The sequence below is a fragment of the Eucalyptus grandis genome, chromosome 10 (assembly GCF_016545825.1).
Source record: "Eucalyptus grandis isolate ANBG69807.140 chromosome 10, ASM1654582v1, whole genome shotgun sequence".
In the NCBI taxonomy this organism is placed as follows: Eukaryota; Viridiplantae; Streptophyta; class Magnoliopsida; order Myrtales; family Myrtaceae; genus Eucalyptus; species Eucalyptus grandis.
In genome coordinates, this window is record NC_052621.1 from 6742008 (window position 1) to 6759707 (window position 17700).

At 40.0% G+C, this 17700-nt stretch overlaps 2 protein-coding genes across 2 annotated transcripts; one reads left to right on the plus strand and one right to left on the minus strand.

Annotated features, from left to right (window-relative positions):
• Positions 1 to 570: 570 nt before the first annotated feature.
• On the minus strand, positions 571 to 1239 carry LOC104421469. The gene has a single exon (XM_010033423.3). It carries the CDS (start codon positions 1237 to 1239, stop codon positions 571 to 573), a length of 669 nt encoding a protein of 222 aa, XP_010031725.2.
• A 9876-nt stretch (positions 1240 to 11115) lies between these two features.
• Positions 11116 to 17619, plus strand: LOC104421470 (signal peptide peptidase). The gene is made up of 12 exons (XM_010033424.3): positions 11116 to 11296; positions 11733 to 11898; positions 13319 to 13434; positions 13522 to 13673; positions 13779 to 13864; positions 14229 to 14356; positions 15598 to 15648; positions 15753 to 15839; positions 15943 to 16012; positions 16459 to 16595; positions 16725 to 16802; positions 17374 to 17619. The coding sequence occupies exons 2-12, from the start codon at positions 11859 to 11861 to the stop codon at positions 17569 to 17571; spliced, it is 1143 nt and encodes a 380-aa protein (XP_010031726.2). The 5' UTR covers positions 11116 to 11296; positions 11733 to 11858; the 3' UTR covers positions 17572 to 17619.
• Positions 17620 to 17700: the final 81 nt, after the last annotated feature.

Genomic DNA, 17700 nt, shown 5'->3' on the forward strand with positions numbered 1-17700 from the left:
TATTTTAATACGAATTTATCCTCGTTAACTAGATATAATATCCATAATTCTTACGTGCAAAACGATTTCTGTAATTTCCATTATAGACATTGAATTTTTGTTGGCACACGTTATAGATACTGAATTTAAGGAAATAGCAGAGAACAATTTTACAATATATTGAATCGGTAATTTTAATCAGTAAAATTAACACATGCTGGCGTCTAGTATGCGTAGTAATTATCCATGGTGTAAAAATCAGATTTTTCCCTTTGCAGACATTACCATAGCAATCACATGAAATACAACACTAAACGAACGAATATAATGGACGAAAATCTAATTGAGCAAGAAGGCACGATGGACTAACAAGTAACAAGAAACCCTACAAATTCTAACATAGTTGTTTCGAAACTTATGTCTCTCTTTAATTTCGTTTGTTACAGATTGTTTTTGAGGGAAAATTAAACTGGGTTATAAGCAAAATTTGACAATTTCTTCTACATTCACTTGAATCATCAGCAAAAGAAAACAAGACCTATATCATCATCATCATCTGCTACACATATTACCCGCACAAGCATGCACATTTTAACCTTCCTTCTCCTTTTGCTTCCACTCCAATCCTATGAACCGGCACGGCGAGTACCTAATCTTGTACTCCGATATCGTCTCGAGCTTCGGCGACCATACTTGCTCCCTCGCCCCGACCAACTGCTCGTACTGCTTCTGCAGCTCTGGCGTGCTGCAGAGCGTGCCGCGGCACGGGCTGACCGACCTGTCTTTGCTGTCCGCATCGTCGTTCCCTTTCCCTTTTGTGATCAGCCTCGTGAGGAACTCCGGCACGATCTTGATCAGAACCCTCCCGTCCTTGCCCCTGATGTACTCGAACGGGTCGCCCTCGCTGAAGCTCATCGGACCGGGCCTCGGGCTCGCCGAGCCCAGCGCGGCGAGGGAGGAGGTTGAGAGCGTGGCGCCGCCTCCTTCGCCGCCGCCCTGGTGGCCAGGGAAGCAATCGAGGGGGAGGATGAAGTACGTCTCGCCTAACATGAGGTCGTCGTCGATGGCGAGGGCGGGGATCGGCCGGCCGAGGAAGAAGGAGCCCGCGTGGCACACCATCTTGTCCGGGAACTCGAACATGATCTCGCCGGCGACGTGCCTCCCCTTCAGCGTCCGCGTCATCCCCTCCCAGAAGATGAGCTTCACCTGCGATCTGGAGCTGTCTTGGTGGTGCCAGCATGGCGACACCGCATTTCCCATGAAACCGAATGAATGAATGAATGAATCTGCCCCTGCGTCCGCGTCCGCGTCTGCGAGAGAGAGATAGGAATGGAAATGAGGGACTCGAGGGTTTTTGGGTCGTAAATATACGACAGAAAGCGAAGCAAATCAATCATTGACTTTCTCCAAGTAGCAAAGGAGACCGATTTCATTTCGCATTAGGGTTTCTTTTTTTAACTTCTGGGTTTCCTTGAGGCTCTGTCGGTCAAACACGCCGGCTTTGACCGGTTCTGGCAGATAGATGGATTATATACACAAAGAAAAGTAGTGCCTCCTCGTCCTATTCAGTAAGCCAAAACATACTCTTGCCAGTGAGATTCCAGCCCAACCCTAATTACCCAGGATTTCACCTCTTTAGTCCAAAAAAAAAAAAAAAAAAAAAAAAAAACATAAAAAAACGATCGCATAAGATTAGCCTCTCTTAGATACAATCAATAAAGCCGATCGCGATATACAAAATCAAAGTTCTGGCGTATCTTATGTAAGCAGGCTTGCATCGGTTCGTACGAGAATATTGACTCTTAGAAAATGAAATTTTAATGCACGGTGTGGGGGGAGGGAGATGATGAAGATACAGATTTCGTCATAGAATGCGTCATCGCCTCCCAAGCATCCGGTCAGAGAAAATAAATAACGCAGCATCTCAATTGCACCTTCGGAATAGTCAATGCAAAATTAGAGTTGATGGAGGAGGCTGATTGGTTTAATCAAGATTATGTATTTGAGAAAACAAATTCGGCGTTGGAATTAAATTAAAAGGGTTTGCAGGCGCTGCGGATTTGCGGAGCAAATAGATGTTAGTTTAAATCAGATGCAATTGGATATCTAGGACGAGGAATGACAATCTCAGCTCCTTTTTAAAGTTTACTTTGACCATAAATTAACATCTTAGAATCACCTGTGAAAATAATTTCGTCCTTGGAGAAGGGCAAATTAAGAAAAACAAGATCTAATTTAGAGATAGCCGTGCATTTTTACAAGAGTCATGGACGATTGATCAGAATATCGATGATAATTGCCATTGCCAACGCAAAATCGCTTTGGATCTCGTCTATATGCATGTACCGGTGCGAGCCCATACGAATATCCTGAAGCCTAAATATGAATTTGTAATGAGTGGGTTGACGTAGAGCAAATTGCAAGTTGGGGCGTGCGATTCGGGCAATGTACCCAACTTGTCTGTGATGCAGCCTAGTTGGGGTTGACCGCGGCACCTATTTGCCTGTGGAAAAAGGCACGTTTGGATTCAACCGAAACATCAAAATTCAAATCGCCAATTATCACTCTCCTTCTACTTGCCTTCTCTTTGACTCCTCCTCGATGCGGCCCTCTTTTCGGACGGACAGGGACAGTGGGACTGGTAATATTGGTATCTTTGGGTCGTAATTCGGAGATTAGGTTTAAGCCAAACACGATAGGATCATTGCTCGTGTCGTGTCTTAGGAACCCAAACACACGACGTGTTTATCGAACAGGCTCTATGGGACGACACTTTGACAACTTTAAACGTGGGACGAATGTTTAAATGAATGTTATCTAGGCCTGTTGTGCTGATACGAGTTACAAGTTAACCCGTTTAACCAAACTAATCTAACCGTGCCTAAACATTTTATGCTTGTTAACCCGTTCGTCGCCCATTACGTGTTGTAAACCGGTCGAAAGGGTCAATACTCGTGTGGACGACATGTTTATCGTTCGTATAAATGGAAACCACCATGTCCTAGAAGATAATGCTTAACAAGGTACGGTGCAAATGAATAGTATCGAGAATGACACGGCGTTATATACATGGATATTACACGGAGGACCCATTTTCCATTTCTTAATTCTTTCCCACCAAATTTCTCTTCACATCCTCCCTAACTCTGCATAATTGTTCCGACATTTCATCCCCGACCTCTCAGCTTTCTATTCGGCCTAGACACCGGTCGGCGGATGAGATTAGTTCCGTCCGTTTCCGGTCTTTCACGAGGGCGACCAAAATTAACATGCACGGGAAATTACGTCGGCCCAAGATCTGAACGGTACTTAGACTTTGGACGTACTCCTTTCGCGGCCGTGAATTGCGTGGTGCGGTCGAAGTTCGGGGAGGCCGAAACACGACGCGGGGTCTTGGAACGATACGAGGGAGGGGGCCACGAAAACGGTCGACATACGCGCATGCATGCACCTCGTCGTCACGGCTCCAGTTCGAGGTCGGATTTCCCCACACGGATGCAACGTTGATCACGTGCTGCAACTGCTGGTGTCTTGTTTGCAAGCGGTGACATGCCGTAACAGAAGTGCTCTCGCGACTCGTGTGTTCATGAATGGAATGGCGTGAATGGAGAAATGGTCATGAAGAGATCACCCAGAATTTCATGTAATCGACCGTAAAAATCAATCCCCGTGCGTAGTACGATTGGATTATTATGTGTTTAGGGACAGCTCTCCGTGGTGACATATGCACGAAACTTGAAAAAATGACTAGGGTTTATGCCCTTAGGAGCTGACCTATGGTCTAGTGTTCGATTCTTGCGCAACGAAATGCAATTTTTAGCCCAGTTCGTTTTTCGGAAAAGAATGATTTTAAATATATTTTCTTAAAAAGAGTTGCTTGTATCGCTTTAAATAATTAATTAATGAAAAATGTTATCGTTATTAATAGTAATTCATCTATGAACATTTCCGTAGACAATAAAGATAATTTTCGTTTGTTCGTTTTCGTAAGACATAAATGATTATTTTTAGGAAAATGTTTTATAGATCATTCATTTTTTGTGAAATAAACGAGCGCTTAATGGGATTAAAATATATTAAAAATTGCATAGTGCATCTAATTTCTTTGTTAGATGTGCAGCAATAAAATTAAAATGTACAATGCAAAATGTTTGTCAAGTTAGAGTCACCTTTTCCTATCAAGAATTCAAACTTTGAATATTACGCGGTGTGAGAAAACGGTTGATACTGTTAAGTTTTGCTGGGAAAAGCGGTTGACGTTGTTGTTGCTAAGTCTTTTGTTAATTGGTAGTAAATTATAATTAAATGAAGAGAAATTGCCAAAAAAAGAAGAAGAAGAGAGTGGTTCAAACTTCAAAGTAAACCAAATCTATATTCTATACCTTGTCCCCTACGACTACAATGAACACGGGGACTAAAATAATTGAAATACCCTTATACGTAATCTTATTTCTATAGATACACGTCAACTTATTATTTGCGTGCGCACATACATATATAATTATAACAATAATAATGATAATCGATTCATATTATTTGACCGATGAAGCTAAAAATCAATTCCATATAAAAAAACATGATTGGACAACAATAAAAAAAAAGGATTACTCTTTATTCAAAACGCCCTATGATCTGAACTGATTCCGCATTTTCAATATAATTATTAGGAATTAGTACTGTAACTTGTTTCCAACACTTAGCGGCTGGATCAACGATTTCAGTACCTCTCCATCGAATAGCTTGTACTCTCCAATCGGAGTTGGTGGGTCAATTTCATCCCTTAGAACCTAATTATTAAAGAGTTTCCCACCTCATCTGCCCCGTCGTTCAATTCTTGCGGCGTCCTGTCCTTCTTTTTTTTATCTCGGATTAACCAAAAAACAAAAGAGAGTTAATTCCACGAGTTTCGAACTTGGATTTTCCATTAAATATTTGGGCCATTTGGTCCGAATTTGGTCGTTTGTTGCTCCAACTCTTTATGCTAACCACTCCAACATCGACACTTAACTGGATCCATCGTCCAATTCGAATCTTACATAACTAAAAAATAAAAAAATCACACGAGACAAAAAATAAAATATATATATTTGGTCCTCAAGTCGACTTTGACAGATGAAAATTAATTAATCCGATGGGTGACGTGGCACTTAATCCGATGTATGGTATTACTTTGACCGGCCCCACCCCTTTGATCCCATAGATATTGACTGGAAATACGGTTCATGTATCTCCCGCTCGAATTTCTAATCGGACGACGTGTGATTTTTTGTCCGGGTTATTGGAAATTACCGTGAAAGAAGAATTATATCAGCTAATTTTTTATGTAGTTTCGGTTTTGAATGGCATGAAGAACGTGCTCATTTTGACAATTTCCTGATTTTGTGTAATTCCGAGGGCTAATTTTCCGCCTAACACCCAACTATTTATTGTTTACACATTATCTGCCGCTGAAAATTAAGATTCCTTGAGCATGACTTGGTTCAGATGATTAGAACATGTGATTGTCCGAACTCGGGTCTCAATTCAATGTATGCCGCTCTTGAGAGGAAAATAAATACTTAATTGATCCTAAATCTATCGCACAGCTGCTGGTTCATTTGTAAGCTATTTAATTTGATCGATTTAGTATCAACATTTTTTTCACGATTTTTAGATATAGTTTTTTCAACCAATTTAAGTTGAGAAAATGCATATATTGTCTTATTGTCGAAAGATAGTTAGGTTTTGGAACTTTTTCTTAAGTGTTGTTTGTTTATGCCTAGGGTAAATCTTTGAACAAGGAGGTTGTTCACATCTTGTGATGCAGCCTACATTGAAGACCGGCTCTCTCGACCAAGAAGATCGGCCCGCATTAAAGCTCGACGAAACTGAGAAGCCATAACGACATCTTGAGTCCATCCCGAAAGCTGGAAAGACACCTTGGGAGCCATGAAGACGTTATGTTTTTATTATTTCTCCTAGTTTTAATGTTCTGTCTTTATTTCTCATAGTTTCAATGTTCTGTCTTTATTTCTCATAGTTTCAATGCTCTGTCTTTATTTCTTTGACGATATAAGCCATCTAATTTATGGTAGAAGACGAACCGCTTTTGATGAATGAAAAACTTTGCTTGAAGCAAGTATCGTGAACCTTGTAGAGTTCATCTCCTTGAAAACCTAGAAGAGTTTTCACTCCGTCCTTTAAGAGTCGGAGCTTTTGAAATCTGCATCCTTGAAGAGTTGCAGTCATCGATCTAGAAGAATCGGTGCCCCCTCAATTTCCTTGGAGGCCTAGAAGGGCAACCAACGGAGTTTCTATCTTTTCATATTCTGTTCGTTATTTCCAACCCAATTTCGACCATCCTACAATGCTTGTTTCAGAAAACCCAAAACATAGAAATTGTAGATCCGGAAGTCTTTGTTCATTTGGCTTTGGAATCAGGTCGATCCGATCTATATCGACAAAGATATGACTATTCTTCTGAGCTTGCGCAGTGCTGAAATTCCTGTTTGTCCCGTTTCTTGTGTGCGAGTCACTCTCCCGATCCTATTGTTTGAGAAAGCCTACCCTAGGCTTGCATCATTTGGTATCAGAGCTAGGGTAGGCTTTCTCAAACAATAGGATCGGGAGAGTGACTCGCACACGGAAACGAGACAAACAGGAATTTCAAAGATCAAGCAAGCTCGGGAGAACAAGTTGTATCTTTGTCGATACAGATCGGATCGACCTGATTCCAAAGCCAAATGAACAAAGACTTCCGGATCTACAATTTCTATGTTTTGGGTTTTCTGAAATAAGCACTGTATGATGGTCGAAATTGGGTTGGAAATAACGAACATAATATGAAAAGATAGAAACTCCATTGGTTGCTCTTCTAGGCCTCCAAGGAAGTTGAGGGGGCACCGATTCTTCTAGATTGATGACTGCAACTCTTCAATGATGCAGATTTCAAAAGCTCCGACTCTTCAAGGACGGAGTGAAAACTCTTCTACGTTTTCAAGGAGATGAACTCTTTCACGATACTTGCTTCAAGAAAAGTTTTTCATTCATCAAAAGCTGTTCGTCTTCTACCATAAATTAGATGGCTTATATCGTCAAAGAAATAAAAACTAGGAGAGATAAAGACAGAGCATTGAAACTAGGAGAAATAAAGACAGAACATTAAAACTATGAGAAATAATAAAAACATAACGTCTTCATGGCTCCCAAGGTGTCTTTCCCTTTCCGGGATGGACTCAAGATGTCATTATGGCTTCTCGGTTTCGTCGAGCTTTAATGCGGGCCGATCTTCTTGGTCGAGAGAGCCGGTCTTCAATGTAGGCTGCATCATCTTGTGAACATGACCCTAACCTCTCCTTGATAGAGCATGTGATTATCATAACTCACGTCTCAATTCAATATACGATAGTTCTCATGCGCTATGAAATGCAACTCTTGAAAGGGAAAATTACTTAATCGATCCTAAATTTATTATATGACTATCAATTCAGTGATGAAATTTCCAATTTGATTTGTTTAGTCCCAAGCTTTTTTCATGATTTTCCACAAAAAATAATCTAAAAAGTCATAAATTTATTGTGCAGAGATTAATTCAGTTCTAAACATTTTTATTGTAATAATTTTAGTTTTGAACCTTTTGATAATCTACCAATATAGTTATTTTTGTCAAATATCCAAATAATAGACTTAGTATTAAAAAGAAAAATTCAATTTAGGATTAAAGTGACATGGACAACTATTTACGACTAAATTGGTAAAATTTGAAAAGATTTATGATTAAATTGATGCAATTGAAAATTTAAGACTTAATTGGTCGTCGTATAATATATTTTGTACTTTTAGATAATTATACATAATTTTTCAATATAGTCATTTCAGTTAATTTAAGTTAGAAAAATGTTGAGTGAAAGTCTAGCCAACGCAAACCGTCTTACATGACATGGTGGCATTTGACGTAGACAAAATGGTAAATTTCCTTGAATTAACACTAAAGTGGGCGATTGATACCTCGATGAATAGTTATCATTATTGCAAGGATAAGTTCTGAAAAGGAAATTCGATCGAGCCAGAAATGTCACCTTTCTGACTCAACTATATACAGGATATACGCTCATACGTACATGTACGGGCGACGATGACTGTTTTCTCAACCTTATAGATAAGTACAAAGAGCAAGTAATCCGTAATCATTTCAATTTTAATTATATCGTTTCTTAATTATGAGGAGACCATCGTAACTGGTTTTCTTCGGCTTGACGTGCTTTCGACAGCGATCGAATTCTGCCATCTCTACCAAAACCCTTTGGATAAAATAAAACCTGCGGTCACTCCAAATCACGGTACATAAAATTCACGACGTGATGTCACCAGACAAATATTAATTATATGTCGAAGCTAAAGACAAACACATCGAATTTCCTTTTGGCCAGCAATGACTGAAAACAAAATAATTTCATGGATATAAAAAATATAGGGTTGTCGTGCCTACCACGTTACGAGTGATGCTTTTGTGTACCAATAGTCCCGCAAACTATTATATTTAGTAGGATCCGTGGATGCGACTTGTCCAATACTACAAATCAGATCCGTATGAGTTTTATGTTATCCGAAGCACCCCCACTGGGTCTCGGATGGAGATTGCATGACGCTCCAGAACGCACACTTAGTTGACCAGTCAAAAATGCCAACGCTGAATAATTTCTTAGCCAATTCTGCATATCAACTTTTGACCCGTCCTAAGGATATCTCGCGGAACAATTGCTAAAGATTGAGATGAACAAATTTGGAGGAAAATAATGTGAAGATCTTCGATCAATCCTGTCGTGGATTACAAATAAGAAATGGCGACGATTTTTTCTTTTGAGTTTGTATGTTAGAAAAATTTCGGATGTTCTCTGTGTAGATAGATGAATATGAAAGTACGTGAGCCGTGACATTGAAAAAAAGAAGGTAATAGTTAAAAAAAGTAAATTAGAAGAGCCATGCCAGCAGCATAGCGCATGCTATGGACGGGAGGTTGCCAGACTTCTTAGCGGGTCGAAAGTTTTTCACTTCCAAGCCCAAGTGGAAGTGTGAATAGTTAGTGGGTCTGTGCGTGGGCCCACTATGGCTCATGGGGCCCAATCACGTTGCTCGTACTACATCCTCTTTTTAGGGTTACATAATAAGTTTCGACTTGTTATGTCATGTAACATTGCCAAAGGTTGCGATGAAAATTTTAGGGAAAATTATTGTGAAAATCTTCGATCACTCTTGCCATGGATTACGAACAAGAAATGATGACAATTTTCTCTTCTGAGTTTGTATATTTGAAATAATTTCGGATGTTCCCTACATATATAGATGAATACGAAAATGCGTGAGCCGTAACAATGAACAAAAGGGTAAAAGTTAAAAAGTCAATGACGAGCCATGCATGCAAACATGGACCGGAGGTTGCTGGACTCCTTAGTGGGCCAGAAGTTTTGAACTTTCAAGCCCAATTGAAAGTGTGAATAGTTAGTGGGTCTGTGTTTAGGCCCACTATTTTAGGGTTTCTAGGGCCCAATTGCGATGCTTGTACTGCATCTTTTTTTTTTTTTTTTTTTTTTTCTGATTCAGATTTTAAAACACAAATGTGACGATCTATATTTATTAGAGCCATGATTTTATCCCCCATTTTTTGATTGATGGATCGCAGGTATAGACATTGCCCATGATCGATTAATTCATGTAGTCAATGCACCTGACTTCCATCCCACTGATCTAAAGAGTGGTTGGAAGTATAGAGATTCACATTTCTTCTTAGGACAGTGCTGGCGCAACAGAAATCAAAGTATAAGAAAATCACACAATGTCACTAATGTGAAAAAAGTCAATACACGATACTTATGAAGCGTGTGAACCTCATATCGACAAAGAGTAACAACTAAAGGAAGGTGGAAAATTGGATAGGGTAGGGTGATGATCACAATCACCATTAGCGAGGTGTGCATAAACCCATCTCCCCTGCTCGGGCGATGGGGTCTTGCTCTTCTTGATTGAGTGAAAATCAAAGGTGTCGAAAATTAGGGAATTAATTCAATTGCCCTCAGCCAAAAATGGCAATGAAATCTCTCTCTTTGACTGAAGAAAGAATCTTAGTTGCAAGCGAGCGGTGTGGACTTAAATGCTAAGAAATCCCTTCCTTTTTATTCCATATTTATTATACACGAAATCTATGGAAGGGGGAAAAGTTACAAGTTTTGTTCACATTTCCTCCCTTTCCAAATAAAGCAGAATCAAATTCCATGCATTTCTCCACCTCAAGCTTTCTACCCTTCCAAATAATACAAAGGAATATCGACTCCAATTTGCTTTTACCTCCCGATTATTTTCGAAATGGAGGGTAAATTTGTAAGAGACAAAGAGCAACTTAAAAGCCAAGAAATCCCTTCCTTTTTTTTCCAACTTCGAAATCTATCGAAGGGGAAAAAGCCACAGAAATCCCTTTTAAAGCAGAATCTTTTTATTCCATATTTATTATACAAAGGAATATCGACTCCAATTTGCTTTTACCTCGAAATCTAAATTTGTCAAGGGAAAAATTTTCATTTTTTGCTCTATTGAAGGGGAAAAAGTTATCACATTTCCTCCCTTTCCAAATAAAGCAGAATCAAATTCCTTGCATTTCTCCACCTCAGCTTTCTACCCTTCCAAATAATACAAAGGAATATTTACTCCAATTTGCTTTTACCTCCCGATAATTTTCGAAATGGAGGGTAAAGTCGCAAGAGACAAAGGGAGTAAATGGTTAAAAATCCACCTCTTTCCGGGGCACATTTATGAAATATGTAAAGCCGCGTGGGGTTTCTCGCAATTAACCCAAAAAGGGGGCGCGCTAAAAATAAAGAAAACGCCAGGAAAGATAGACGGCGAGGCGAGGCGGATGTTTTCCCCAATCCGACGTGGCGAGACGGTATTGGCCCGAGGACGTGGATCCCCAGAAGGCCATCGCCATCGCTTCCGGCGCACTCGACCGCCCGCCCGTCACGTTACGGCCCAATAGCGTCGCGGCCCGCGAGCGGTCCGGCCTCCGGATTGGCCTTCACCGATCCCGTCCGTGACCGCCAGTGCGATTAGCCCCCAACTGAGGGAGCAAAGCGCTCGATCGAACCTTATTTTGACCAGGGAACGACTTTCCCCAAAGGTTAAACCCTATCGCGACTCTGCAAATATCGAATTCCCCTCTCTCTCTCTCTCTGTCCGTTTCTCTCTCTCTCTCTCTCGCCGGCGGGATTCGTCGCCGATCTGCGCCCGCACGGATTTGCAGAGGGAACGCGATACGGGGATCTCTCTCGCCTTCCTCGTTCGCATCGGAGTACGTCGCAATCCGTTGCCTTTTCTGCATTCTCTCTTTTCGGGTGCGGGCGGGTTGATCCTGGGGTGGTGATCGATGGATTCGGTGAATTCCGTTGCGATCTCGTGGTTTCGTCGCGGGAGGAGCCGGTGCGAATCCTCGCGATTCGTCGTTCCCCGCCGCGCGAAAGAAATCGCGGGAACGGGGTGGAGGAAGAGAGCGTTACGGTTCCTGTCGCCGCTTGCGGATTGCGTTTTTTATTTTTGTTGTTGTTCGCGGTGCTCGGCGAATTTCGTGTTGCCTCGAATCTTTTTGTCCGCTCGAGGGGTCGTGAGGAGCTCGCTCGATCCGGATTAGTGGCTTGACTGACTAATTTAGTTGCTTGTTGATTGCCGCGTGATGTGTTCCTGTGTACTTGGTGTGACGGGTGATTTTCCTTTGAACTCTTGGATTGCAGGCTTTTCGCGGTGCGAGAGGCTATCTTTGATCGTTTTCAACTAGGAGCTTTAGGATAAAGCCAGCCGTCAGCGTGGTGCGGAATTTGCGTGAATTTTGACTGTCAGCGTGGTGTTTGGAGAAGGAGATGAAGAACTGTGAGCGCATCGCGAATGTAGCTTTAGCAGGTTTGTCTTTTCTTGTTTTCTTGGTAATGTGCTTAGAATCTAGTTGCCTTGCTATTTAGGCAACTTTCTTGGAGCCGTGAATGCAGGGAGCGTTGGGCCAAAAAAAACAGAAAAGAAAAGAAACTACTTTATGTGGTCCAATGTGAATTGTTTGCATTTCTTTGACCTGTAGGAGTGTGCATGACATTGAAACTCATATATGCTGGTAATTGGTGTTAGTCGATTCATTTTAGTTAACCACTCTGTACTTGTTAGTTCAAACAAATGAATATCTTGGTTTGGCTTGTTGCCCATTAGGTTATGTGCTCTGAAAACAGGGTTGATCTCAATCTTTTGATTGAGCCCTTTGGTTTTCTTATCCATAGTTGTATTGCAGGCCAACTAGCTATTAGTGATTCATGTATTTTACCTGATCATAGAGCTTGTTTACGGCTGTCTTCACCAGTTGAAACACTTATGACTTGCTTAATCTGGTGGCAATTTCTTCGATGCGAGACATTTTAAGTGTGAAGACAATTGTGGAATTATGAATTTGCTTCCTTCCTTTGATACGGAAGCTGGAAATAAAGTTAACAAGCGTGTTAGTTCAAGTTGGTAATGTTTTTGACACCATGACACTAATGCATTAGGTCAGTCTAAGCGCTTGAATATCATGCCAGAAGACATTTTATGTTGCTTCAGTTTGTGAAGAAAATGTGCTATCCTCTTCAGCACATCGGGGGTCCTATTGAACACATTTTTTAAAACGCGTATTTGGGTTTGTTCACTTTCATTCGACTAGTTTCAGCAATGTCCCTTTTCTTTGTGGTAATGAATAATAGCCTAATTACTAGGGATGCATATTGGAGTGGGGTTTGGTTAAAATCTTCAAGATACCCTTAATCCTGTGGATATACCATCTGCTTGTGTTGATGACCTTCTTCATGAAGCATCTTATTGTGATTGCTTTTGCTGTCTGCCTGCATTGTGGATGGGGTCTAAATGCTATTTTTGTCTGCATGCTATACTGAAATTGCATGTGGTCCTTGTATTATTGATTGTTGACAAAGGCGCTGGACTTGATCATTTAGCAACTTTTTCTCCATTTCTGCACATTTTATTTGATGACCAGGTTTTTAAATTTGGAATCGTTAATTTTAGTCTGCATCTCTTAGTATGGTTGATGGGTGAAAAAGACTTAAGACATGGTAGATTTGGCAACTTGCCCTATACCTCAAAACTTAAGTATCCAAAAAAGAAAACGAAATTGGAAGCATTTAGATTTCTTAAAAACATCTGGAATGTTTCAATGGTCCTTTCTGTTCTCCATACTTTCAAATTAACAATTAGTTCGTGATTGGGATGATTTTGACTGTGCTTTTTTTCCGATTGGTTCCGGATTATGGTAGATCTTTTTTCACAGTTTCTGTCTTGCTTGCAGGCTTAACTTTGGCACCTCTTGTTGTCAAGGTGAATCCAAACTTAAATGTCATCTTGACTGCATGCCTCACAGTTTATGTGGGTTGCTATCGATCTGTCAAGCCTACCCCACCTTCTGTATGTTCCAAAGCCTACCTTTTGTATTTTTTATTTCTTCTGCCATCAGGTATGCTGTTCCTGATAACTGTCATGGTTAAATTGCAGGAAACAATGTCCAATGAACATGCCATGCGCTTTCCATTTGTTGGAAGTGCAATGTTGTTGTCACTTTTCTTGCTGTTCAAGTTTCTTTCAAAGGATTTGGTTAATGCTGTATTGACCTCCTACTTTTTTGTTCTCGGGATCGTTGCACTATCGTATGTTCTTGTCATATGAATTTCTCATTGTATATCCCATATTTGATTTGCCCATACTCACCCTCAATTACCTCTGTTCATTCATTTTCCATCCATTCTTTACAGGGCGACACTTCTACCTGCTATTAAAAGATACTTGCCTCACCACTGGAATGAGGATGTCATCACATGGCGTTTTCCATATTTTCGCTGTATGTTCGTTCTTCATTATTTTATAGTTTAAGTTCCTATAGATTCTGGAGTATTGACATTCAAGATTTTCACGAGTTCATGGTGCCTTTTGTATCTTTCCTCTTTTTTATTTTATTTTATTTTGGGCTGAGAACTTGTAGGTATTTCATTATAAAGCCAACTGTATACTGAGCAAGAAGGTCATGTTATTTGGCCATTTTTCTGGGTTGTGATCTTTAACTGGAGTATTAGTAGAACTGGGTGTTTTTCTTTTACACTGTTTAACCTGCTGTGGTTTCTTTTGGCCCAGTTGACGCTAGTTGACGCTATTTTGCCTGTATTGTGCAGAGTGTTATTGTTCCTTATAGCTTCTTTCTTATACAGCTTTGGAGATTGAGTTCACTAGGTCTCAAATTGTTGCTGCAATTCCTGGGACTTTCTTCTGTGCTTGGTATGCTTCTAAGAAGCACTGGTTGGCTAACAATATCCTGGGCCTTGCATTTTGCATTCAGGTTTGCTTTTTCTGTCTGTTTTCCCTCTATGTCATTTGTTCATCATCCAAATGAAATATATATCCTGCACTTTTTAGCTGCTGTTGTAAGAAAGAAGACGCTGATCATCTTTTCCCATTCTGCCTGACTCCTCTTTCCTTCAGTATTTCTTTCACTTTTCCGAAAATTAGGATGTTATATCTTTTTGACTGTAAAAACTTGGTCTAGATAAAAGACCATTGAGCATGTTATGAACAGTTTGACTGGATGAATTGCTGTCTCTATTCTTGTTTTTCTTCCATTTGTACAAGTTTCATGCTTTAATACTTCTTCCCTTTCCTTTTTTCTGCAATAGAAGATGCTAACGTCGACCAATTTTCCTCCTTACAAGCAGTTCCGTCCCATCAATGATGCGCATCATTATGTTATAACCACGGCTCACATGTTTATTAAAACCAATGGGATGCATGTGCAAAATTTGTTAATATACTATAGAAGTACCTCCTAGCATGGTAGCCCATTTGTAAAGGGGCACACTATTTTCCATGACATTACAAATTCTAGCCATGTCGTGAGCGAATCTCTAGCCAACTTGTGCTTTTAACATTTGCCACCTCATGTGGAGAGAGTTCCTAAGGACTGCGGTTCGATACGCCTATGGGTTGACAGTGGCTCAAATCGAACATTTCGTAATGGGTGGGTGATCTTATGGAGCGGTATAGCTGTATTGGCCACTCCTCACCACCCCTTTTACCATAAAATAAGATACTATGTAGCAACTAATTAGCTCTCATCAGGGATCTCAGTTGCTGATATTTGCTTTAGTTTTGGAGTCAATGGAAATATCAGCGGCTGTAGCCATTTGTTCGATTGAGGTCTTATTTTTGATGTGGGGTCGTTACTCAAGTTAATGGTTTGGTTTTTCGTTTGATGACTTAAGCATTTATGAGATGTTGCTGAGTATATTACTCAGTTAGTGCAATTGAGAAACCATATCTATGAAGATATTAGGACAATTGTGACATGTGAGAGCCGCATCTAAATATGCTTGAGAAAGTGACAAGCCGATTGTCTTTTCTCTGATATCACTTGCAGTGACTACTTGCTGTGTTATTGCAGCCATAGGGTTTTTTCAATCATGACCTCAATTTTACACTCTTTTGAGATGAGAATGTTCTGTGATTTTCTTTAGGATGAATTTATTTGCATAACTTCATCTCCCTGATAGTTTTGATGGAGCAATCTACTTATTTTATTTGCAGGGGATTGAGATGCTTTCTCTTGGATCTTTCAAAACAGGTGCTATCCTGCTGGTAAGTTTGAAACTTATGAAGCCATTTGACTAATTTTTCTGTGGTTCGGTAACCTATCCAAGTTGCCTCTTTTCAATATTTTTGACCTTATCTGTGTATTTCAGGCTGGGCTTTTTGTCTATGATATATTTTGGGTTTTCTTCACTCCAGTGATGGTTAGTGTAGCAAAATCTTTTGATGCTCCGATAAAGGTGAGTCTGTCCTGTTTAGGCCTTTTCTCTGTAGGTTGAATTGGTATAGCATGATTGGTCTTTGCTTGCTATTCCGTTGCATCACTGACTGGATTTTGTGCAGCTTTTGTTCCCAACAGCTGATGCTACTCGGCCGTTTTCCATGCTTGGTCTTGGTGACATTGTAATTCCTGGTTAGTTTAATTTTGTAATTTACACCTTTATCCCATTGAACTGATATTATGGTGTTAGGTTACTTGAAAAGAGTGAAGATTTCGGTTTTTTTGTTTCATTTAATTAGGAATTTATGCAGTTGATTTACTTATACTAACAGACACTAGTGTATGAGCATTCAAAACATCTTGAGCACATTGGGAAAGCCATAGTTTGTATTCTGAAGTATTAACAATTTCATAATATTGATGAACTTCTCTGTTGATCATCCATTTCTTGAGTATAGACTTGAAATAGAACTTGCATAAATGGATTAGGAATCAGTTCTTACGATTATGAACCTTCTCCACTGAAATGGATGCTGCTACTTGTTATAGCAACTGGAGATATACTCTAATTCTTTTAGAAAGTGGTGTTTTTTTATCTTTAAAATTTACCTGGATTTTCATGCTCTGTTTCTTTGCAGGTATCTTTGTTGCATTAGCATTACGATTTGATGTTTCTAGAGGGAAAGAGAGCCAGTACTTTAAGAGTGCATTTTTTGGATACATCTCTGGCGTGGTACTGACCATTATTGTCATGAATTGGTTTCAAGCCGCTCAGGTGATTGCTGGAGGATTTTTATTGTAGTATTCTTCTTCTTTATGATAGTCTGTGCCCAGTGATATGGTGCCTTTCAATTTCTTACTCCTTTTATTCGTCAATAAAAGTTTTTGCTTGCTATACTTTCAGCCAGCATTGCTGTACATTGTGCCTGCGGTTATAGGATCTTTGGCTGCTCATTGCTTATGGAATGGTGATGTGAAACAGGTTAGATAATTACTCTATAGTCTTCTCCAATGGCAGTTGATTTTCCCGGTACTTGTGCATTGTCACCTGTTTTGATTGTTGCTTTTCCCATGAATTGGAATAACAGGAAGATCTTTTGTAGAATTTCCTATAGAGACAGATGTAGATGTTTCCTTCTTGCATGCTAAGTAGCTTGTTATTCCATTTGAGCCCTTTTTCTGTGGATACCTGCCTCTAAATTGTTTCGCCACTTTTAGAATTGCAATGTTTAAATTCATAGTGTAAGCAAAGTTATGTCAGGAGGGGCTTATATTTCATAGAGACTGAGAAATGGTCCTTGAGAGCTCGCATCCACTGAATCTTGTGGGGAAGCGAGTGATGTCTGCAGACCTCGCTGAAAGTGATGGCTGTGGTTTTTATTATTTGCTAATACTGGTAGTGGAGTGAGTTATTATTGGGTGTGTATGCGATGGCTAAGGTTTTATTATTTGCTAATGCTGGGAGTGGAATGAGTTCCTATCGGGTGTGTATAATGATCTTCCTCTATATCATTAATTTAATTAATATAGGCTTCACTCTTGTGTGATTGCAGTTGCTGGAGTTTGACGAGTCCAAGACGTCGGCATCGTTGCAAGAAAGACGTGGATGCAAAATCTGGGAAGGCGGAATGAGGGTTAACTTGTTTCCAGACTGCCTGGATAGAGAAGGCATACAAGTTGTCTTTGTAGAGAACACAGATGCCTCTTTAGCTTTATTTTGGCTAACTTATTCAGCCGCGCAGCAAGTGTAACAGATTTTGAAATTAAAGGAGAAATAATATTTTAGCATCTCACAGAAATTCATAGCTTCTTCATTACTTTAAATCTAAGGATTATGACATATTTTGTCAGCGAAAATGGGTTTCTACGAATGCTGGGCT